The sequence below is a fragment of the Glycine max genome, chromosome 20 (genome assembly GCF_000004515.6).
Source record: "Glycine max cultivar Williams 82 chromosome 20, Glycine_max_v4.0, whole genome shotgun sequence".
Lineage (NCBI taxonomy): Eukaryota > Viridiplantae > Streptophyta > Magnoliopsida > Fabales > Fabaceae > Glycine > Glycine max.
Window position 1 is genome coordinate 38,875,968 of NC_038256.2, and position 23,675 is coordinate 38,899,642.

General features: G+C 32.2%; 3 protein-coding genes across 6 annotated transcripts; all 3 read left to right on the plus strand.

Annotated features, from left to right (window-relative positions):
• The first annotated feature begins 3,490 nt into the window (after nt 1-3,490).
• Nucleotides 3,491-9,358, plus strand: LOC100808970 (protein TIFY 4B). Of its 4 annotated transcripts, none has more exons than XM_006606013.4 (9): nt 3,491-3,777; nt 3,995-4,149; nt 4,223-4,371; nt 6,278-6,365; nt 6,454-6,613; nt 7,177-7,236; nt 8,278-8,341; nt 8,461-8,669; nt 8,960-9,358. In XM_006606013.4, the coding sequence occupies exons 1-9, from the start codon at nt 3,654-3,656 to the stop codon at nt 9,001-9,003; spliced, it is 1,053 nt and encodes a 350-aa protein (XP_006606076.1). In that variant the 5' UTR covers nt 3,491-3,653; the 3' UTR covers nt 9,004-9,358. The 4 variants fall into 4 exon arrangements, with proteins under 4 accessions (XP_006606076.1, XP_006606078.1, XP_006606077.1 ...); XM_006606015.4 differs by having other exon boundaries at nt 8,971-9,358; XM_006606014.4 differs by having other exon boundaries at nt 8,284-8,341.
• A 562-nt stretch (nt 9,359-9,920) lies between these two features.
• Nucleotides 9,921-11,718, plus strand: LOC100500592 (1,2-dihydroxy-3-keto-5-methylthiopentene dioxygenase-like protein). Its single transcript, NM_001249586.2, has 4 exons — nt 9,921-9,989; nt 10,066-10,248; nt 10,790-11,029; nt 11,198-11,718. Exons 1-4 carry the CDS (start codon nt 9,978-9,980, stop codon nt 11,324-11,326), a joined length of 564 nt encoding a protein of 187 aa, NP_001236515.2. The 5' UTR covers nt 9,921-9,977; the 3' UTR covers nt 11,327-11,718.
• Nucleotides 11,719-13,969: 2,251 nt separating this feature from the next.
• On the plus strand, nt 13,970-17,541 carry LOC100306042 (putative 1,2-dihydroxy-3-keto-5-methylthiopentene dioxygenase). Its single transcript, NM_001249722.2, has 7 exons — nt 13,970-14,049; nt 14,894-15,005; nt 15,097-15,191; nt 15,401-15,515; nt 15,603-15,727; nt 16,903-16,973; nt 17,061-17,541. The coding sequence occupies exons 1-7, from the start codon at nt 14,032-14,034 to the stop codon at nt 17,125-17,127; spliced, it is 603 nt and encodes a 200-aa protein (NP_001236651.2). The 5' UTR covers nt 13,970-14,031; the 3' UTR covers nt 17,128-17,541.
• Nucleotides 17,542-23,675: the final 6,134 nt, after the last annotated feature.

Consider the following 23,675-nt stretch of genomic DNA (forward strand, 5'->3'; position numbering starts at 1 on the left):
CAATTCAATCCAATTGACGGAAATGTGGAAATACATTCTTTTTGAAGGAGGAGAAATATAGTTTTTTTTTTTAATTTTATGAAAAATTTAATAGAAATAAAAGATTTTTTGAATAAAGTAAACCAAACACGAATCTTACACCAAAAATCTGCAAGAATATGTTTGCCAAAAAATAATAGTATGATAACGAAAACGAAGTCATAAAACTTCATAAGGCTCAGGAAGGAAGATTACGACTTGACATAAAAGATTGAACACAACACAGTGAAACCAGTAGTACACCTGAAAACCTTCCCTCGCCCCGAGGAGATCCAATGCTTAGGATATTTTTGATTTAAAAGAATAAAATGAGTGTGAAAGTGAAAAGAGACAAAATAAAACAAACGATTTCAATTAAAATACAGGCATGAGATTCATATTAATTTTTTAATTTTTTTTTCATCTCAAATGCATCCGATATAAAAGTAACCAAATACTTTAATGAATTCATCACGCATCAAATGGCAATGAAGTACAGAGGAAGAAAAAACAGATGGACCTTGCATGTGTTATTTTAGCACTTAAATGTTAATTTTTTCTTAAGATATTTTAAGTAAATTGGGAAATTTTTCTTACATCAGTGTTCATATGAGTTTAATATGCATGTAATCGTGAGTGTAAAATTTTTACATTATTGGATAACTAAAGTTTATTTTTGGTATAATTTTAAGACAATTATTATAAAGATATATGATCATATAGGTTTATAAAATTTAGTTATTTATTATGCATTCTATTCATATTTTAAGTTATCCAATAAGGTAAAATTTTACTCTCAAGTTACATTCCTATTAAACTCATATGAATACTAGATATAAGAAAAATTCCCTAATTTACTTAAAAATATCTTAAGAATACATAATAAACATCTGAACTTTTTTGAATTATAACTCACGTTACATGACTAAATTTTTAGACTGTCGATGCATTTATTATGTATTCTATCCATATTTTCTTTATATTTTCGAATTATTTTAGTTAGTGTTACTTATTTTTTTTTACCAAATTAGTATCACTTAAATTTAGTAAATTGTAATTTAAATTTAAAATTTCCATGCATTATATTAAATTGATAAGTATATAGAGCACATATTTTGATTTCAATATTTTATTTTAATAATTTATTATTAAATTGAAAAAATATTTATTTTGTTTATTCTTATCCAGTAAAATGGATCTCCTGTTATTTACAATAAAGATATTTTATTACGTTTTTCTTTTTTCCTAAGATACATGATTTTTTTTCATTATCTAATCATGGTTATATTTTTAGTTTTATTTACATATATTAAAAAATACTTGAGTAATATAAATTGGCATTTGATATAAGAAATGTTTTAACATTTTTTATGAAAATGAATGAAAGAAAAGTTTATTGTGTTTAATAATAAAATGCTTGAGCATAAATGACTCTTAAGTATGTTATTTTATGAATAAGTGGAAATAAAAACTTTTTTTTTTACCTTTTACAATTAGAGTAATGCTGAGACCCACATCGGATTAGTCGGTTGGATTGGAAACTAATCCCGTGTTCGATCCAACGCTTCCAAAAAATTGGTATATCCTTAAATCGGTTCAAGCTCATTAAACTATTCGAAAATTCGATAAAATTTGGTGAATTAACCAATTTTGCTTAAAACTATTTCTTTAGCTTTCAAGACAACGATGTTTCTTCTTAAATAAATATTATGATTTATGAAATTTTTAAGTGAAATTTACTTATTATTATCATCATTTTATATACATTATGTTATTTTTTTTAATATTATTAGGATATTATATTAAAATATTTAAATTTATTAAAATCGATTTGATATTATTTGAATGCGATTGAACTATTGATCCTTGAACTAATATTTTCATCGGTTTGATGATCGGTCCAGTTTCGAGAATATTGGTAATGATAATGACACTCTTTGTTACAATTTTTTTTCCTAACAATATACTATTTTTTATACATTGTTATTATTAAAATCAAAGGTTAATTACCTTAAACTCAACACCTTTGAATTCTTTCATTAAATAATTTTATAAAGAAAAATTATTATAATTTTAGTGGAAATTTATCTCACTTTATTTTTTATATTTTAACTTTAGATAATGAAGAAGGGAAATTAAAACTATAGTGAATAAATGAAAACACAAAAAGAAAAAACCAAAATACAAATAGCCTACATAAAATAAGAATTAGTGAAAGAGGATTAAGGATTCTTTCTACCCTTTTTTTTTTTGGGAAGGAGCGATTATGTCTTCTGCTTTCTTTTTCCTTTGATTTTCTCCGTGCAAATGCGCAATCCACCAATCATCTTCCACCACGCAAAGAATGCCTATAAAATGAAAAAAAAAAGTAATCGTTGGGAAGTAAGCATAGTAAAAAGTTTTTTTTTTCTTTTCCTTTCATGTGTACCTAACAAGTGTCACGTACTACATCAAAAAAAAAAAAAGTGTCACATACACATATAATGCACCACATCGACGAAATGCTAACTTCAACGAAAGAGAACTAATGGTTGAACTCACATGATAAACAAAATATAGTTTCAGAGACTATTTTATGAATTTCTTTCAATCCAAAAAGTAACGTTACAACGAATAACAGATTCAAGAATTAAAGCGAGTAATTACTCTTTTATCATTACTTGCAATGACCTAATTGTAGATAGGACTAAAGACTCCTAATTTGAAAATATTTACCTGTTATGTTGTTACTCTTGATTGGGGTATAATTTCTTATTGTAAACATATTTAATCTACCTTGCAATTGGGTTATACATTGTGGATTTCAACTTCTCATGAGTCTTTAGGTTGACATTGTAGTTAGGTCGAACTAGATCGATCTATCCAGAATGAATTCGATTATTTGGAGGCAAAACAAAATTAATTTTGATCAAATGAATATTAATTAAATTATTAAATATAGGAAAACTATGTATTTTATGAAGACGTCATTTTTTAGAAAGTAGTCTTTTTAACCTTAAGAAAGGTAATAGTAATTGAGATGATGGGAGTCAATGCGGGGAGAGACCTTGTGAGGGCCATGCGTGTGGGGAGTGGAAGCCCATACCGTTGCAAAGTGCAATGGTGAAGGGAAGAAAAGTAGCAACGCAAGTGGACAAAGGCAATTTATTCACCCAAGAAACCCCCAACCCCAACAACACACAAATAATTACAAAGAGACGCCAACTTCCACGCAGAAATAAAAGTAAATAAATGAACAGTAAGTAAAGCTTAAGCAATGATGTTGACCCAATTCGAGGTATTTATATTTATGGGAATAATTTATTTGATGAAAAAATTTATATATATATATATATATATTTTTTTTTTACGTAAAATTCATTTGGATAGCATTAATCTACGATGAAATAGATTAAGATATCTGAAATCTCAAATATAAAAAAAAATAAAAACGTATAGTTATAAGGATAAGAGAAGGAAGATTAGTTGTGAATAATTAAGACAGAAACATACGTGGCAGCTTAGGGTTCACCCCAAGTCCTAAAAAAGCCCTCCCAGCCTTCCCCCATTTCCCCCCAACCCAAACGCTGAACAACAACCACACTCTCTACAAAATTGATGGTCCCACCGACGAGCGGGTGCCGGAATCGGAGGCCATGAACGGCGGTGCCACCACCGCCACCTTCCGATCCATCCTCGACAAGCCCCTCAACCAGCTCACCGAGGATGACATTTCTCAGCTCACTCGCGAAGACTGTCGCAGATTCCTCAAAGAAAAAGGTCTCTCTCTCTCTCTTTCTCTCTCTTCTCTCCTCCATGATTTCCGGCACCTGATAAACCTCCATTCCCCTAGATACATTATTATATTATAATTAAAACATTAATCCCTTGCTCGCTCGGGATGCGGGTTTTTTTAATTATAAATTAAATTTAACGAGAACGATATTAATGAATTAATAATTAGTAATTAAAATGTCCAAGACACGTGTTCGTACAGGGATGCGCAGGCCTTCCTGGAACAAATCGCAGGCGATCCAACAGGTCATTTCCCTGAAAGCGCTGCTGGAACCTTCCGACGATGATACTCCTCCTCCTACCGCCATGCACCACCGTAGTCATGCTCCTCCCCCTCCACCTCAACCTCAATCTCAAGTGAGTTACTTTCTTCTTCCTTTCACCTTTGCTTCTGGAGCCTCTAATATTATCTCATGAATCGTGGTTGTAGGTGAATTTGACTGAACCTCCTCCTCCGCCCAAGGCTCCGCCACCTGAAGAATCCTCTTTTCATGCTGCTGAAGACATTCAGAAACCTGCGTCGTCTGGGGAAAAACCTTCGGAAACTAATGACACCAACACCAACGTTGCTAGCCCCAAGTTTGTTTCTTTCTCTCTCTCTCTCTCTCTCTCTCTCTCTCTCTCTCTCCATGATTTTTAATGCCTTTTTTTGTGTGACCGTCATAGTTCTTTTTTTAATCATTTTTTTTAAGGTTTTGGGGTGTGGAATCTCGTCCAAGCTAGTTGGATCTTTGATGTTGCTTTCGAAACTTTGTGGGAAGAAAATAATGTGGTTGGTAAGGTGTGTTTTGGAGTTCAGTGAAGAGTGAAGGTTGTGGACTAGAGGGACTAGATAGGAGGATTTGGGTGGTTAAAACTTTAAATGTTACGGTTTGCTTTTGGTGTTAGGTTGGAAAATTGGCTCATTGTTTTGTTTCTTAAAATTTTTTGTGAGGTGGGAGATGATACGGACGGTGGGTTTTTGGTATCCATTAATTGTATATGGGTGGGCTAAGTGGAGGAAAAGCTGTTGGTGAACTAGTCTTAAGGGTCTGTTTGGATAAATTTTTCCATAAACTCTTCAGGAGAAAAAAAAGAAAGAATTGGACTTCTCCTATAAGCTAATGTTAAATTTTATAGAAGCTTTTTCTTTTAACAATTTAACTTCTCCAAAAACTGAAGTGTATAAGTTGTTTTTAGCTTATGGGAGAAACTCAATTCGTTTTATATTCTTATTTTTTCCTATACAGAAGTTTGTCGTGGGATCATGGGTTGGTGCTTAAAGTGAGGTTAGAAAAAGGTTTATGGTCATTAATTTGGATGTGTGGATTTTTCTGGGATGTATTAGGTGGGTTTTTTTAGGAGGGGGGGGGGGGGGGGATGATTGGAAAGTGCTACCTCCAGAAGCACTATGGATTTCTATCAATTCCAAACAACCAGTTGGCGCATGGGAAGCAAATATCTGCTGTTTCCAAATCTAGATATCCCTGTAACTTTAATATTGTTGTTATTCTATATTTGTTGCATTGTGTTTGCACTTTTGTTGACTAATTAATATTTAATTGTTGGTTTTTGTTTTCCATTCATGCCCAACCTTATACGATTGTGTCATGCTTTAATTTAAAATTTTCTATTTAGATATCATGATTGAGGTGGAGACAAGGTTCATGCAGGTTAAATATCAAAAGGAAGGAGGGAAGTTCCTTAGGTGTAAAAGTGATTATTTTAGGTTTAATATCATGAGTCTCAAGATTCTAGGAGTACAAACAAATAAGAGTGAAGTTTCCATCCATAAATTTGTGTTGGTCTCTGTCAAGGCTTGTTTTGTTATTTCTAGCATCTAAACAAATGAACCTGTTTATTTGTGGATAACCAACAACCCTTGATTTCAGCCATGGATATGGTAGGAAATTGTATGTTATGTGGATATGGAATCTCTTGGAAATTTTGCTTTCAGTTGCAGCAAGTGGTAATCATACCTAGCTGAAAAGAAAACTGACATGAGTATTATAATTAGGTGTTAGGAACCTGGATGAGAAAATAGAGAAAAGAAGAGAAAGATTGTATTTCTTGATTAAAAATGAACAAGGCAAAGGAAAGCTAAATCTCCTCCAAGGGTTTCCCCTTGACGAAGGGTTTCCATTTCCAATAGAGCTAATGCTCAGTTTTCCAGATGATAACAAAACAGAATGAAGCCACTTCCCTTGCATCCTTCTATTTATTTACCTTACTAACCTCATCTAACTAACTAATATTCATGTTTAAATTAAAAACTGCCCTTGTGCCATTCTTTACAAAAATAGGAGTCTAGGATAGTGATTAACTGTTCAAAACATTCTTTACATAGTTACTTTCCCTATGAATAGAGCGATCTGGTAACCTAAAATGTCAATTAGCTTAGATTCAATACATTTGGCATTAAAAATACGTGACTAGTTGCTGGCCAGTGTTTCTTTTATGTATTGTCCATTTGTACTCTTAACATTACTTACAAATGTGATCACAGAGGGTGTGCAACTAGTGGATCATTTGGGCAAATGACAATTTTCTATTGTGGTAAGGTGAATGTCTATGATGGAGTCTCGCCTGATAAGGTTGGTAATGATCCATCCTCTTGCATAAATAGTTGGCCATAAATCCAATAAGATTTCACCTTTCAATGCAATGTATTTGGATTTGCAGGCACGAGCAATCATGCAGCTTGCGGTGAGTCCTGTCCAGTTTACTCAAGATGATCCTTCAAATGGAAATGCAGCTGTTTGGCCTTCTCCTTGCCACTTACCAATGGATAAGGATGTCCTCATTCCTGTAGATACAACAATCCTTCAGGTTGCTCAATCAGGTAGCAAGTGGGTTGAAAGATTGCTTAATTTTGCTGAAGTATTGGTACTTTGATGTGCAACGGAATGAGTCTTCTTCAGTGCCCATTGCATAAAAAATTGGAATTCAAGGAATGATTTCATCTGATGAACAGATGAAGGAAAATATTGTAGTCTTTTTATTAGTTTAACTATCCTGATTCAATATATTTCTTAAAGGAGGATACAATGCCAAGTTGCCTTGCTTTGAAATCATGAAATAGGGTTGAAGCTAATAGTTGCTTTTTGTTGAACTATTTCATGTGTCATGTTCGTTGAGTTTTTCATGCTACTGGTTGTTCCGTTGCTGTGAAAGTTGAAAAATAATTGGATGTCCAGTCATTATTATGATCAAATTCACTCTGAATGCCTAATATTAGAATTATAGCTTTTGAGTCTGTGTCTTGAAGATGGACAGGCACAACATCTCTGACTTGATAAAATCATGATAACCTGCATAATTTTGAACTAATGTTAAGATCCACATATGTACACCTTTTGCGGTATTTATAACTTCATAATTGGTGTTCTGAATTGTATTTTACAGATAAGATGATGGAATATCCTCTGCAATATAGAGAGAAAGGTAGCATAGCTCGTGATGCTGGTAAGTATAATTAACTATTTGGAATTTTCAGTCTGCTAGAACTTGTTCTGTTTTACGGCAAACTTGCAGAAAATTTTGAAGTAGAAAATTGAAATTTCTGATAAACTAATGGCCTGAATTTGGACCCTTGCTACTTCCTTTATTGAATTTCTTTTAATATGTCCTCCCCATTTCTTTTCATTTGATTTGGTTAGTCTTTGGAGGTCCTTTTTTGTTTTTTTCCTAGGCATACTAGGTCATGGTCTTTATGAATTAAGAAAAACAAAATTCACCTACTTGATTTAAGGTTCTTTCTTGGATAAACCACAATGGCTTTCTTTGATCTATTTAGCCCATGGGAAAAGGCTTTTGTTGTTATTGCTACCATTGTCCTAGAGTTATGATGTTATGCCACAATTTTTCTACCTTTGTTTTGAATGTAAGCTCCACTTTTGAGTGCAAGAGCTTCTTGTATACTTTACCATCATGTCTGCTGGTAAAATTGCTACTATTAGCTGTAAACCCCCTCCCTCCGGCATGCACACAAACAAAAAAAAAAGCTACCATTAGAATTGCAGTGTATTTCTAGATTCAGCTGTGTTGTGTGCACTTCTAAATTGATCATATATGTATGGGTAGTGGTGCTGATATCATTCATCAATTATGTCCCCCCTACTGGTGCTCATAATTGCCAGCCATTTTAGTATCTAGGTAATGTGCACCTGCTCCACTTAAATATCTGGTGAACAGAACTTGTTCTTCGCGAATCTAAATGCAATGGAATATGATAAAATCTTGTAGGTTGGCTGTACTTTATCATTACGGGTATAAGAGGATGATTTTTGTTGTAATAAATTGTCAAAATATCAAATAAGTGATATACAACTTTAATGACATATATTTATGCACCCACATGGTAGCATAATATTCATCTTAGATTGCAACTATCTTTAAGAGGTACAGAGAATTGTTGTTTAAACTTTTAAAGCATTGTAATAAGTTTCCATACATCAAATTGTTACAACTTAAGTATTCATAATATATATATATCGCTTTGATAAGATGTAGAGGGTCAGGCAAGCAGAAAAGTGTCATTGCAGCGATATCTTGAAAAGCGTAAGGACAGGTATTTGCAGTACTGAACTGCCATTTTTATAGACATGTATTCCAGCCATTGTGTTACAAGTGTATATACTTTTAGTGATAGCCCGCTGAATTATTCTCTTAATCTGCCTTCTATGTTAGGGGGAGATTGAAAGGCAAGAAATTGACTGGGATAACTTCATCTAACTTCGAGATGTATTTGAACCTTCCAGTGAAGGTCCATGCCTCAAATGGGAATTCAAGCCGTAGCAGTACTAGCTCTCCACCACAGCCTAGACTGCCTCTAGTATCTAGTGGTTCAGCTGACAACCAGCTAAAGGTTGCCCTTCCCATTGATCTCAATGACAAAGGTTGGTTGCAATCTTCTCTTCAACTGCTAAGTAACAAAACACATTTTTTCTTACAAGAATGTGATAATTAGCCTTCAACAAGATTTTAAAATTATATTAATAATTGATGTTACCTTGTAAACTGCTTCTAAGAGAACCTTGTAAACTGATGTTACCTTTTATGACTAGTTTACATATAATATTTGTGGTGGTGATTAAAATCCTAATGTTGAATATGATGAACGGTCAATCTGAATGCTAGGTAACTAAAGTATTTTTCAATATTTTGTCATAAATTTATGTTGTCTCAGTGTCATTGCAGATGTTCAAGAATGCTAAAACTCTAACTAGATAGATTATGCAGAGTTGGGACTCGTATATGAATGATTGAAGAGAGATGATGAAAGTATTATAACTGAAGAGACCATAGCGTCTAGCAGCCTACTGCAACAATTGGACTGCTCTTAGACTGGTCGATTTTAGTATCTTTTAACTGTTTGGGCAAATTTCTTTTGTTTAGGATAGTGGAGTGTCCTGCTTACCTGATCAATTTTGTAATCTAATTTCATCCTTCGGGAATTTCCTGTTACTGAAGTTTTAAGGTTTTATGAGTTGAAATGTAGAGCCAGGAGCAGCCATTTTCCGAGGAATATATGATATGTAAATTCATGGCGCTGCCTCTTGTTAAATGTTAATAGCTTTTGTGCAAAGCCAAACCACTCTCTTACTCTTCTCTTACGTTTGCTTACTCTCTTGTTGCTGGTTTTGATTTTCTTTCAGCATACGAATGACTTGAGTAATTTCATTGAATGTTGATATTTTGTAGGATAAATGTGTTACGCCATAATCAATAATGCCAACCTTATTTTGGCCGCAAACAACCTTTGAATTGACTAGAACATTCTGGTTTAATTTATATCTTCATTTAAAATATTATATGTTGTGACCGGAAAAATATGATTAATTATATAAATGTCTAAATTTATTGTCATGTGATGTAAAAAGTGATATTCTGAAATTTTACACATTTATCTGCCACAAAATTAGACAGTTAACAAGAGGGTGCAAGCACTCAAACAAAACGACGATAACGATATTTTTTTTTTTCGGGTGGAAACACCCGCCACACGTCACGCAACGGAAGACGAAGAGATGGTAAAAACAAAAAGAGGAAATATATGCGCCACAATAATGTCATGTGGTTTTTAATTTATTATTTTTTAATGTCTTGGGATAACAAATATATAAAATAATGTCACTCTGGTCAGTTGCAATTTAGATAGAGAGAACAAATCAGAGTAATTGGAACTTGAAACTTGTCATTCATTCATGGCGATTGAGGTGAGTTTTCTCCATGAACTAATCTGAATCTAGTTCTAGGAGTTTTTGTTATTAATAAAAAGTTGGGACATTACAGGCATGGTTGATGGACGAAAGCAATGAAGATCCAAGACTCCCTCACCGCCGCAATCCCAACAAGTCAGTTTCATTGGACCAATTAGCAGAATTTGGGGTGTTATACTGGAAGCTGAATCCAACTATCTATGAGAACGATGAAGAGTTGGCCAAGATTAGAGAAGATAGGGGATACAACTACATGGTAATATTCTATTTTTTTCTTCTTAATTTCAATTCATTTTATTTTGTTTTCTGTAATTAGATGGTGCTTGAATTGTTACCTCTTCATTGATTAACACATGATATGAATAGTATTTAGAATTCCCAGGATAATATGAATTTGAACATACATATAGGACTGTTGCTACAGTAATCAGTGAAGTTCAGGAAATAAAAACAGAAATCTTAAAAATTTAAGGACTAAAAATATAATAAATCCTGCAAAATTTTTACTAAAAAGAATTTCCAAAATATCTTTTTACTTTTTGGAGAAGAGTGTGACTCCTGGGATAGGACACGCAGAACTTAGTAGCTACACAATATTGCTCTGAGACTGAGTCCATCTCTTAGTACTTAGTAGTATATTGGCTAAGAGCCTAAGACTAAACATGTTCTTGCCTGTTTATGAGTCCATTTCAATAATCAAGGAGTATAAGGCGATCTTTCAAGTTTGCTGTTGTTTGCTAATCATTGTTACGAATATTCTAGGTGGTATAAACATTTGTTTGCATCTTATGCTGTAGGACCTGCTTGATTTATGCCCAGAAAAGGTGGAAAATTATGAACAGAAGTTGAAGAACTTCTACACTGAGCACATTCATCAGGATGAAGAGATTCGTTATTGTTTAGAAGGAAGTGGCTACTTTGATGTGCGAGACAAGGATGATCGCTGGATTCGCATTTTGATCAAGGCCGGTGATCTTATCATTTTACCCGCTGGAATCTATCATCGCTTCACCCTAGACCCAAGTAACTATGTGAAGGTATGAAAGTCTTGTGCTAACCACAGCCATATATTCTCTTGTTAGGGCTTCATTTTGGGATGTGGAAGGAAGAAAATGATGCTGGTTTAAGGTTGTTTAAATTTATCAAGATGCTTTTCTAGGTTGATTAATCATTGTTTTGTTGTGGAAATATGCGTTTGTGTGCAGTTAATGAGGTTGTTTAAGGGCGAGCCAGTGTGGACAGCATATAATCGACCACAGGAAGACAATCCTGCTAGAAAGGAATACATTAAGGGCCTGACTGAGAAATTTGGAGTGCCACTTGCAACTCATTAGGGCCCTGAAATACACTAGTAAATCTTGTTTCAGATATTACAGCTTAAGGTTTGTGATGTAATTGTTAGTATATTATTTGTGTAGTTTTATCATAAGAGAAGACTTGTCTATGAACCTGAAACATACCAAGCATGAGATGAAACAGACCCAAGAGCTTATGATATATGTTTATATACTACTAGTTCTTGTCTCTGTGAAGCTGCTATTATGTTCTGTTTGCCCGTGTTCAGTTATTTAGATCATGTTTTTCCTTTGAGGAGATTAGTGATACTGGCATATATTCACGGGATGTAGGCTTTGAGAAAGTGTGCGATTCATAACACATTAATGTTAGGAATTATAAATAATTAGTGAATCGTGTTTATAGCATTTGATTTGGTTTCCCAATGATGAAATATGCGTGGAAACATGTTTCGTGAATCGTGCTGTCATTGCATTCGTGTTGTGTTCCATGCTTGCTTCAATGTCCACGGGTTTCTAAGGTAATATTGATGAATGTGTGAGATGGAATGGAATATGAGTTCAATTTTGTATTTGGTGTGTTTCAAACATACAATGGAACTAAGTATGAAATTAAAAAGTAGCATGTTTTCGTTTTACTAAAAAATGTGTGTGTAACTAAAAGGAACAAATTAAAACTACACATTCTAATATGTCTTTGTTCGCCGAACGTTCTCGAAGTCTCATTTTTTAAATGAAGAATCCTAATTAGTTAGCCGAACGTTGTTTAAGGTTTTAACTTTTGATAATCGCAATTAAATTTGAATCTACGATAACTTGTTCGACTAAATTTGAATCTACGATAACATATTAATGCTAACTTCGAAATAAAGTACTATCAAATAAAATTCTTACACGCAACCATAACGCATGCAACATGCGTGGTGTGAAAGGAATTTTTGATGGCTTTTATTTATTTATTTAGTTGACCTTTCAATTTGGATCTGGAATCTCGAGAACCCTCATTTACAATTTTAACCGTAGAAATCTTAGTCTTGCAAAACATTTTGTTTTAATATTAAAATTAAAATTAGTATGTTGAGTTGTTGACCTTAGCGTTTGAAGTGTCGATTGGCAGGTAAAAAATGGTTAGTAAATATAGTGATTTATTGTTAATTAAATTTTATAAATATATAAATGTGTATATAAACGTTTCAGAATGATAAAAAAAATATTATTTGTTTAACCAAAATGATACTGATATGATGATTTCTCTTAAAAAATAGTAAATAGATAAATCATGATAAGTCAACATAAACTGCATGTATGCAGGAATCCAACTCCAATTTTCCATGGTGATTTCAGGCTTTCAGCCTCAGAAATTCATTTTACTATGGATTTTTGCTTCACACGCCCAAAAACACATATGGATGTTATGGGTTCGATTGGTTTAAAAGAATGAAAAAAATAAAATATTTGAATTAAAATAGAGTTAGAAATATGAGACTTTTAAAATTTTCATCTCAAATGTATTCAAAATGTAATTAAAGTAAATACTACCTAAAGTTTGACTTTTTTTTTATATATAATTTCGTGCATTTTCCACAACTCCTACCATTCTATACCTCCTGTTTGAATTGTATACAATTTTTTTTCCCAAAAAAAACCAAATTATTATTTACATGCTTGGATTGCTTTTATTTTATAAATATTTTTCCATTAAACTTTTGAAAAAAAATATGTTTTAGAAAATAGCTTTTCACTAATTTCTTTTAAGGATCATTAATTGACAGTACAAATGTATATTTAGTTTAAATTTTTAAAAATAATTATTTTTTAGAAGGCTTTTAATAAAACTAGTTATTTTTTTAAAAAAAGTGATTCATAAATATGCGTTAAATATCACAAATAATTTAATGCTTTAGTTTATTGCTTTTAAATAAAAATTGTAATAATATACGAAAAATTATAAAAAATAAAAATGTTGCCAGAAACGGTTATATCATACAAATTACTTATCCTTTTATTTTCAGAGGACTATTTTACATAAAAAAATTCCTTTAAATTTCTTATTACTCTTAAAAACAATATTTTACCACATTATGCATAAAACTTATTTTTGCATTATTTTATAAGTTAACAAAATAATTATAGAGTTCTATGCATTAATAATATAAAATGATTTTATATTATCATTCAATTATAAATTATCATTTATATGTTTTTTAAGATAATTATTATAAAAATTAATAAACTTGTCATATATAATAATTATAATTGAACCTTTGTGTAAAAATTACATTGTTGATATATAACTTTTTTTTTTCTCATCGTTAAAAAAAGAGGGATTGATTTTGGAGTTTGAAGATTGTAAGGAAGGAGATCTGTTGATGAAGATGATTTTGGGAATTTATAGTATTTTACATTTAATGAAATAAATTGTAAACTGAAAGAAGGATAATATTGACTCCAATTTGCAAAAAATAAAAGATAAAAATATTTTTTTTTTAAAAAATAAAGGATTAAAATGATTTTTTATAATAAAATAAAAATATATTATAGCCAAAATAACAAAATATTATCGTCACAAGGATATTCTTAAGTAAGAAACAAAAGCAAAATTGTCCATCGGCGAAAAAGGCTATTTTGGTAAAATCGGATGTGCAATTGAGGGGTTTATAAATCGCGTAGGCATTAAGCACAGGATTGCAAAAATCCGATCAGAAAACAGCATCGAACCCGTCGTAGCAGAAAAACTTGTCACCATGGTTTCTTCCGACAAGGTATTATTAATCCAACTCTCTTGTTTGTTTCCTGTGATAATCTTTTTTCTCTTTTTCCTTTGTTAATCAGCAAATTGTACCTTTTGCCTTTAAGAAAATACTTCTTCGCTTAGCTCTGCTTCGACAATTTAGCGCAGATTTCATCATGAATAATTATGTTAATTTTATTTGAATTCAACTTGGCTATTTGTTTGTGTTTGTGGAATATTTTTAAGTTTTTATGAGGAATTATTGATATTTTCGTGATTTGTTGCGAAGAAATTTGTGGAAAGAACAGGCGCCATGTTACCCAAAAAATTCCTTGGAGTTTTGAAATGGAAACCTTTAAGTAACGAGTAAATTATGCTGACACGTCAAATTTCTCTCGGACACCACAACTATGCTAACTCTGCTTAATTGTTTGAAAAAGATTACACCGTGAGTGTATCTCTATAAGGAAAGGATGCTGTAAATGTTAAAAAAAAAAAAAAAAAAAGCTGGGAGTTGTGTACAATCTTGAGAAATCTCAGGTGGTGTCAAAGTAGTTTATTCTTAAGTAATGCTGATTATCATTGTTCCTACTCCTGGAGAACTTACTTTTTGTCTCAATGTCTTATACGGTATTATGGCATTCGTGTGGTGATATTTCTAAAGCCAGCTATCTATTTGAAACATATTATTTGCTTTCCAATTACTAGCATATTCTTAATCTTGTATATATTGATCATGTGCTCAAACTATATCAAATCAGTTAGACGTGTACTTCTGCTGCTGCTACTTTTTCAGTTGTTGAGAGGTTATATGAATTCTTCATTAAGAACTCCCGATAAATAAGAGGATCTTATTATTTTTCATTTTTTCATAGGATCCACGAGAGGATGTCCTTCAAGCCTGGTACATGGATGATAGTGATGAAGATCAAAGACTCCCCCACCACAAAGAACCCAAGGAGTTTGTCTCGTTGGACCAACTTGCTGGTAAGCTTCTTGTTGCATTTATCGGTTATATTTATGTGCAGATTAAGGGTTTTACGCTAACATATGATCTTTGACACGTGTTAAATTGTAGAACTTGGAGTCCTTAGCTGGAAACTAGATGCTGATAACCATGAAAATGATCCAGAGCTGAAGAAGATTCGTGAAGAGCGTGGTTACACCTACATGGTTTGTTATACTAATGTCTCATCATAATGGCTTTGAATTAACTTTCCTTCTACTCAATATAAATGAATATATGTTGAGAAATATCAACAATATGCAAAAGAGTCACTATAATTTTAATTATGTCTAACATTGTGCACTACTTATGCATCTTTGACATTCTGGCTATGCTTATATTTTTAATAATTCAACCCGAGTCACCTTTTCTGCAGGATGTTTGTGAGGTCTGCCCAGAAAAGTTGCCAAATTATGAACAGAAAATCAAAAGCTTCTTTGAAGAGCATCTTCACACTGATGAGGAGATCCGCTTTTGTGCTGCTGGAAGTGGTATGAACTAATTTTTTGCTTTACTTTGATTTTCTTGCCACCTTGCCTACCATTTTAAGTTGCTAAATATATCATGTTTGTCTTTAGGCTATTTTGATGTTAGGGATCGCAATGAAGCTTGGATTCGTGTGTGGGTCAAGAAAGGAGGAATGATCATCTTACCTGCCGGAATTTATCATCGCTTTACGCTAGATGAGAGCAACTACATTAAGGTATTGATTGCATATTTACAAGTATTACCTGCGCTGCTACTTTTTTCTGTTGCTAATAGAAAAACATTATATCCTTGTACTTATATTCCTCTGTCCCATTTTTTGGGAACTTGATGTTTTGAAGTCAGTTCTCCGAATACTTTATCATTGACTTTGCCCCGTGCCTTTTTTGTTTTTTCAACGCTTTTTGTGAATCTGTTTTTTGTATTTTTTTTAAAGAAAAGCACATGATTGCAAAAATTTGTTTAGTTGTGTTCTCATAAATGAAGGTGGAACTTGCATAGTTATCAATTTGCACAGTAGTGGAAAGTCACAGCTGCTGGCTGCTACCATAAAATTATAGCGTAGAGTTTTTGCATTGAGTGATAGCAGCCAAAATTGCAGCTGAACAGCATCCAATTAGTGGCGGATAGCCAAAATGCCATTCACGCTCAACCATCCATTTTGTGGCCAAACCTTGATATTAGCCAACACATATTCCAGCCAAACTCACCTCCAACCTCTGTTGTAGTTTAAAAAAGTAGAGATAACAGGGCCTTGTTTTACTATGACACTTCATAGTTCATTAGTGTGATGTAGAGCAAAAGGTTCCAATCTAGTAGGGTTTGGAGAGCGAATATGTACATGCCTTTACCCCAGGGAAGTGGAGAGGTTGAATCCATGCCCTCTGGTTCACAAGGTAGCAATCTTATTGTTGCAATTGCACCCTTACATCAACTAATATTTCTGCCTCTGGCACCCTTACTTTCAACTTGCAACTCACTATAAATTCCATCTTATTATTTATCTCCTAGCCTTCATTTTTATGCTCTCACTTCTCTTATTGTTTAATTATAGCTTAATTTAATGGTGAATGTGTTAGACTATGACTTATTTTATTTTATTTTTAATTACGCATATACCTTTTCGGACAATTTTTTTGAAGCATTCGGCTCTGTATAGTATAAAATATAAATATAAATTTTTATTTTGTATTTATAATTTTCGCTATACTGGCTATAGCGGTTTTGGAGTGGGTCGCTCTGTGTTGCTATCTAGGATTGATGAATATAGTAAACTTGAGATATGACATCATGCAATCTTATTTTATTGATGCATTTTCAACCTTTCTTTTTATATTATTTTTTGATTAATTTACTCTACATTATAAATGCTTACACAATTATGATGTGCAGGCTTTGCGTTTTTTTGTTGGTGAGCCAGTTTGGACTCCATACAATCGTCCAAATGACCATCTCCCTGCAAGGTATGAATTAATAAATTCTATTGTCTTAAACAGTCACTCAATCAGAGGCTTTTCTTTCAATCCTCATAAAATGATTTCAATGCGCAGACAACAATATGTCAAGGATTTTGTGGAAAAGGATGTTAGCAACCATGCTGTTGATGCCGCCGCGTAAGATCTGGTTCTGCCTAATCATAGTACCACATGAAAAGGACCAAGACTTTGTTGCTAAAGTAAGGTTTGAAAAAAAGAAAATAATGGTGTCTTTAAATAAAGGGTCCTGGCTTGTTATGCCTTGATGTACCCTCGCCAGTGTTTTTGTTGCCTGTCCCTGTATAAAGATTGCATTGTATTATTATTAGAATTGGGTACAGAATAAACATAAGCATATGTTAGTATGCTGATGTATATTTATGTATGCTTGGGCTGTATTTAAATTTTACGAGATAAAATTGAAGCGGGAGAACCTAGCCTTAAATATAGGTGACGTCATAGATAGATGTGGTTTAGTGTGATGCTAATATTTTTCATGATGAATATCTCATGCGCTTTAAAGTTGTCCATCAAGTATTAGTTTTTCCATCTGTGGAAAAGAAACAGATTGCACTTAAGTGTTGATTATGGTTTTTCTTTTGGCTTCTCTTTTTGTTTAAAAGTTGAGCTACATACAATTTAAAAATTCTATAAAAAAATTTGTTTTAAGGAAGAAAGAACAGAGAAAAAGAAGCTGATCAGACGAGCTTCTAGGTGTTTGTTTATTTTGGTAACACACTGACTTATATCCCTCTTCGATTTCTGTTCAAAATACACTGCCTTCAAGTTGAATGACTATTTGCAACTTAGTAGTGTTGTTGGCTTGGGTCTATATAGCTCATTGCATATGGAGCTGCTCGTCTAAGGGAAGTGGTAGTGCAAAATAGGTGAGGTGTGGTAAGGCAAAGGAATTAGTGGTCATGTAGCAATCGATCATATGGCATTGGTGTTTGGCGTTTTTAAGTCTGGGTATGGTGCTTCATAGCATGGTTAGTCTTGGTTAACATTAATAGTTGATTAGAACTGGTCATAAAATTGTTTTTCACTTTATAACAACATTAAGATTATTTTCACTTTAAAATAGTGTAATCCAATTTTTGTAAATTAGTTAACATAACTAAAGAGGAACGTGTAGTATGTCTTCAGCTCTAAGTATAGTTTACTATTTCTTGTGCATTAATTGACAGTTCATTTGTATTTTTCATTGAAATTTGTTTATGCTCTTAAGAAAATTGGAGGAATTATTTGTGAGGGATTTATCCCCTCGCTGAATTGTGATGAATTTATGCGAAAATAATTATCTTGCTAAATTCAAATTTCATTTTTCTAAACCTCGCAAAGGTTTTGCAAGAGATTTACGAGGGATTTGTAAAGGAATAACTCCCTCACTAAACAATTTACCAGTTTTGTTAGGGAACGCAAATTAGTCGCTATTTCCTTGCTAATTAACAAGACATTATTAGCGGAAAAAAAAATGTTCCCTTGCTAATTCACGTTATGTGTGTAACACGATAGTAAAGATAAAAGGAGGGAAAAAATATCTATAATAACATCTTCCTAACCTAAGTGTTTAACGTGATATAAAACTTACTGAAATAAGACAAGACAGGGGGTGGAGTGAGCCTAGAGTAGAATAAGACTCCCTCTTAAACTCTCAACTCATATCCTTTTTACCCAAATTTCAAATTGATTATTGTTTTTCTTATTTACCGACACAAAAGCAAAGAATAAAAACTTTGTTATTTCAATTATTTAATTTTGAATTAATATAGAAGAAAATAGAAAAAATATCTTCAATAGATTTGCAAAATTTGGGATAAGAAGATAAATATTTCTTCTAAAAATGACTTTTGAATAAGCTAATAAGAAATAAAGTGGAAAAATAAATAACCATTCAAACTGGTTCTTAAAAGTAAAAGATATAATAAGTTAATAGGTTAAGTTTATTATATTAATCCACTATGTAAATTAAAGCAAAATAAAGTAATTTATCTTATTTTCTTCATCTTCATCTTCAAACTTGGTGTTTTAGCTAAGTCATGCATAGCTAGTCCAAGGCATAGGACGTGTACAATGAAATGATGAATTTTCTATTCTCTGTTTTACGCCAGTTCTTAGAAAACTCTTGGTTCTGTGAGTGAGATCAGTGGTCTTAGTTGCATGACAAAAAAACTACCCCTAATCAAGTTTTGCCTAATATTAGGGGCAATAATTTGATTCTAAAGTTGAAATTAGACAAAGAAAATATTAAGTGCTTCAAAGAAAAACAAAAACAAAAAGCAAGATATGGGACCCTTGTCACTAAGCTTTCATTTTCTTTGTCGTGCCTGCCTTTTGAATTTTGGGGTGTCGGGTATATTCGATGCCGTTCTAGTTCTACACTCATCTCTAATCTTTAATTCTAATCTCTAATATTATTATAACAATTTCCTAAAAAAATTATTATTATAACACTAAAATATTAGCCAAGTGCTTACACGTGTCTGTCTATTTGTGATGCAATAAAGTTTGGCCAGGTGTCTCGCGTGCAGCTCCTTTATCACTAAAAAGCCTACATGACTACTAGGCATGACAATTCTCTCCGCAACTCGGGGACCCCAGTGGAGACTGCCCCATTCGGGGTCCTGCGGTCGGAAAATTTTTTTTCCGCAGAGACACGGATGGAAATAAAAGTCCCCCGCAGCTAATTTGGGGACAGGGACGGAGACTATGCTCCCCATCCCGCAGGGTCTCCGTATTCTCGTGTATATAAAATTTTACTTATATACTCTCATAACTTATAATATGTATAACATAAATATAAGGGTTAATATAGTATTTTACTAGTAAAAAAAATACAAAATAAAATTATCATATATATATATATATATAAGTAATATCTCAAAGTCAAAAAGACACAAACATTATCCAAACCCTAAAACGCCGCATCAAATATTCAGACTTCGTTCCTTAACTTTCTTCTTCACCTTTGTTCCTTCTTCACTGTTTCACCTTCGTTCCTTCTTCACTTCTTAACCGTCGTTTTATCGTTTCACATTGTCTTCACCCTTTTCACTTCTTCGCTTCTTCACCGTTCGTTTTACTGTTCCTTCTTCACTGTTCGTTTCAGCAGTGAACTTGTGGAAACCTTCGTTGCACCTTTTTCTTCTTCGAGTTGCACCGTGCATTTCTGGGTTTCACAACTTCGAATTATTCTTCCTCTGCTGTATGTTCTTCTTCTGTTTTATTTATTTATATAATTGGTAATATTGTAGATACCTTTCTATCATAGAACTTGGGTTGTAATAGTCATATAACCTTTTCAGAGATTATAATTGAACATTTCTGTTTTAATGGAATCTACCAAGTTTCTTTTCACAATATTTATATATAGCTTTCCATCTTCCCTCTATCTTCTTTCTTTTGAAATGGGTCCAAGCAGTGGAAGTTAATCCTCTTTTATTTGGACTTCTTTCAACATCTTCAACTTCTTCTATATTTGGAGAATTTTCTGCTTCTTCCACCGGATTGCTTTGTGCGTCATTAGCAACTTGTTGTGTTTCTAATGGAGCAATAGTATTAACGGATGCATCAATAGGTGTACCCATTTTCTGTACAACAAACAAGTAACAAAAATTACAAATATGAGTCATGTAAAATTGTAAATGCACAAATCTGACTCTTATTGCTAAATTACAAATTTTAAACTCAATGAATCAGTCAAACCAAAATATCACAATAAGCTAGGAGCAGAACAAAGAATTGAAAATACAATAGAAATAAATAAGTAAAACAGAGGAAGAACATACAACAGAGGAAGAACAATTCGAAGTTGCGAAACCCAGAAATGCACAGTGCGACTCGAAGAAGAAAAAGGTGCAACGAAGGCTTCCACGAGTTCACGGCTGAAACGAACAGTGAAGAAGGAACGGTAAAACGAACGGTGAAGAAGTGAAGAAGGAACGAAGGTGAAGGAGTGAAAAATGAACAAAGGTGAAGAAGGACTTCAAGAAATGAAGTTTGAATGTTTGATGGCGTTTTAGGGTTTAAGTAATGTTTGTGTCTTTATGATTTGTGAGATATTACTGATAATTTTTTTGTATTTTTTTTACTAGTAAAATATAAGTAAAATTCTATATACGCGAAGATACGAGGACCCTGCGGGGCGAGGAACATAGTCCCTGTCTCCTGACCACAGGCTCTGAATGAGATAGTTCCCATGGAGATCTCCCAGGAATAATTGTCATACCTATATATTGCTAGTTATTAGTATTGTTTAAAAACCATAGCAATCTCAATATACACCTCATGAAAGTCTAAGATCGTTAATTTCATTTAAATCCTGCTAGCTAGAAGTTTCACCGCTTATTCTGTATGCAACTTACCCAAGGAAACATACAATATAGGGGAAAAAAAAGTTACTTATCCAATTTTGATCATAATGGATTCCTTTTGGCCAACAGTAGATATAGAAGGCTTCACATAATTTTGTGTGTGTGTAATATTAGTGTGAGAAAGGGACAGTTATTGTTTGACAAGAGGATAAATTATTAAATATTTTTGAAGAACTTTTTTTAAGTCAACAATAAAAGATTTCTTTCTTCAGAATAAGTGCAATTTAATGGCGATTATTTTTTAAAAAAATCCTTAAAATAAATTTTAATAAAAAATTGAAATTAATTCAAAAGGTATTGGAGGGGAGGAGTAACCCGGTGACTGTGGGTGTGGCAGGATGCTTGAATAAATAATATTAATATAATATTGAGTAAATACATAGTTTTGTTTTTTAAGTATGAGGCACTAATAAATTGGTCATTAAAAAAATTAAAATTAAAATTAAAATTTAGTGATAAATTGATTTTTAAATTTTATAACTTAATGTTAAATTAATCTTTTAAAAATATATTTTATTATTAAATTAATCATTAAATATTATTATTATAATTTCGTAACAAAATATCTTACAAATTTAACAATAGAATTAATTTATCTTACTTTTATATATTTAAGAACGAAATTTATTTTCTCTTTTTTTGAGGAGTGAATTTTTTAGCTAATCTTTGGCTATGAATATGAGTATTTACCGTATAATATAATAATAGATGTAAAACTTTTTTAATGAATTTATGGAATAAAATAATATTGTGTAGAATCAGATATTAATTTTGACAAGCTTGAGTCGCTGATATCCACCTAGTCCATCATATTTAGTTCGCCGATTCTACACGTCTCCAAACGGACCGAATCTCCGTGACTCTGTCTCTATGCTAGTTCGTGCTAGGTCATTTTTCACTCTTTTTTTTTAGTAAAAGGAATATTTTATGCATTTTTTTTATCTATAAAAGATTTCATTGCATTTTTCAAAGCTTATTTTTGACTTAGAGGCCTTAGGTTTTGGTATACCGTATACTTGTACCAAGTTTTATAAAAATAAATTGTCTATTTCTTTTTCATAAAAGTATACGAGAATATTCTTATGTGGCAAATGAACAATTTTTTTCCTCAATAAATAGCATAAACCTTATTAATTATTTTCTAACAATTTTTTTACATCCTTTTAGTATTAACATCACCTCTTAGCTGAGTATATTGAGAACATTTTAAAAGTGCTTCTGAAACATTCATTGGTTGCTAGAGGAAATTATGTACACAATACACATGCATGAATTTGATTTTTTTACTGTTCCTTCCCATACTATTTCTGTACTGTTTCATGAAAATAATGCTGTATGACAGCTATATTAATATTTAATGATAATATTTAATTTTAAAAATCACTAAAATTATATAATTTTAAAGAGAAAATACAAGAAAGAACAACAGAGAAGTGAGACTCCACATGCATAGTGCCCGTTCTAAAACATTCATTGGTTGCTTTCATAAGCGGAGTGAATTTTGGGCTCTACAAAAAATATGGCACCCTATGTCTCTATCAATGATCAAGTGACATGTGTTTGGGGTCAGTTTCATTGGCAATCATGGACAAGAGCAGAAGAAATATTGTTAAAGGAAAAAATTTAAATGTCTTATAACAAAAATGTGCTTGTTTACTACTCCTTAAAATAGTTATCCGTTTTCTAAAATTACAAAATTGTTTTATTAACAAATTTTATAAAAAAAATGTTTCTTATTTTTCCATTTTAAGAGCTAAAAAAGGTGAAACAATACCCACCTACTTGTGTCCTTCTCTTATCATTTTTATGCTGAAAACAAGTAAAAAGATAAACAATTAGATCGGATCCCTTTCATTAACTCTTGTTGTAAATTAGAATTTGCATTTGAGACATATTTTTTATACTTAAAAGATCTAATTAGTACAATTGTAACTTTGGAGATTAAAGAAAGACTACATATAATTAAGCATTTTTTAATAAATGAGTTTTCGTCCATATATCTTAACACATACAAGATAAAAAACTAAAGTAATTATATATATATTTTTTAACAAAAGGCAGTTGAATCTAGGAGAAAGAGAGATTGATATTTCAACGACATTCCAACTATGGCATCCCAATTCCTCACCTCCAACCAGATCCAAAGTGATTATATAATTAATGTGATGTGTAACAACTAACACGTGTTAGTGTGTTATACTGTTTTAATTAGGAGATTAGGAAATTCATTACTCTTGTATATGTGCTACATTGGCACAGCAAACTGGAATTGGAAGTTTATTCATTCAGCCATGGTAATTCCTCCACTAGGAGAGCT

What these genes read in the sequence shown, in the direction of transcription:
- LOC100808970 (XM_006606013.4), top strand. Translation starts at nt 3,654, where the DNA reads ATGAACGGCGGTGCCACCACCGCCACCTTCCGATCCATCCTCGACAAG. An exon ending in CAGATTCCTCAAAGAAAAAG is followed by an intron (nt 3,778 to 3,994) that starts GTCTCTCTCTCT and finishes GTGTTCGTACAG; the next exon opens with GGATGCGCAGGCCTTCCTGG. An exon ending in CATTGATCTCAATGACAAAG is followed by an intron (nt 8,670 to 8,959) that starts GTTGGTTGCAAT and finishes ATGTTGTCTCAG; the next exon opens with TGTCATTGCAGATGTTCAAG.
- LOC100500592 (NM_001249586.2), top strand. An exon ending in ATAGGGGATACAACTACATG is followed by an intron (nt 10,249 to 10,789) that starts GTAATATTCTAT and finishes CTTATGCTGTAG; the next exon opens with GACCTGCTTGATTTATGCCC. An exon ending in ACCCAAGTAACTATGTGAAG is followed by an intron (nt 11,030 to 11,197) that starts GTATGAAAGTCT and finishes GTTTGTGTGCAG; the next exon opens with TTAATGAGGTTGTTTAAGGG.
- LOC100306042 (NM_001249722.2), top strand. An exon ending in AGCGTGGTTACACCTACATG is followed by an intron (nt 15,192 to 15,400) that starts GTTTGTTATACT and finishes CCTTTTCTGCAG; the next exon opens with GATGTTTGTGAGGTCTGCCC. An exon ending in CTTTTGTGCTGCTGGAAGTG is followed by an intron (nt 15,516 to 15,602) that starts GTATGAACTAAT and finishes GTTTGTCTTTAG; the next exon opens with GCTATTTTGATGTTAGGGAT.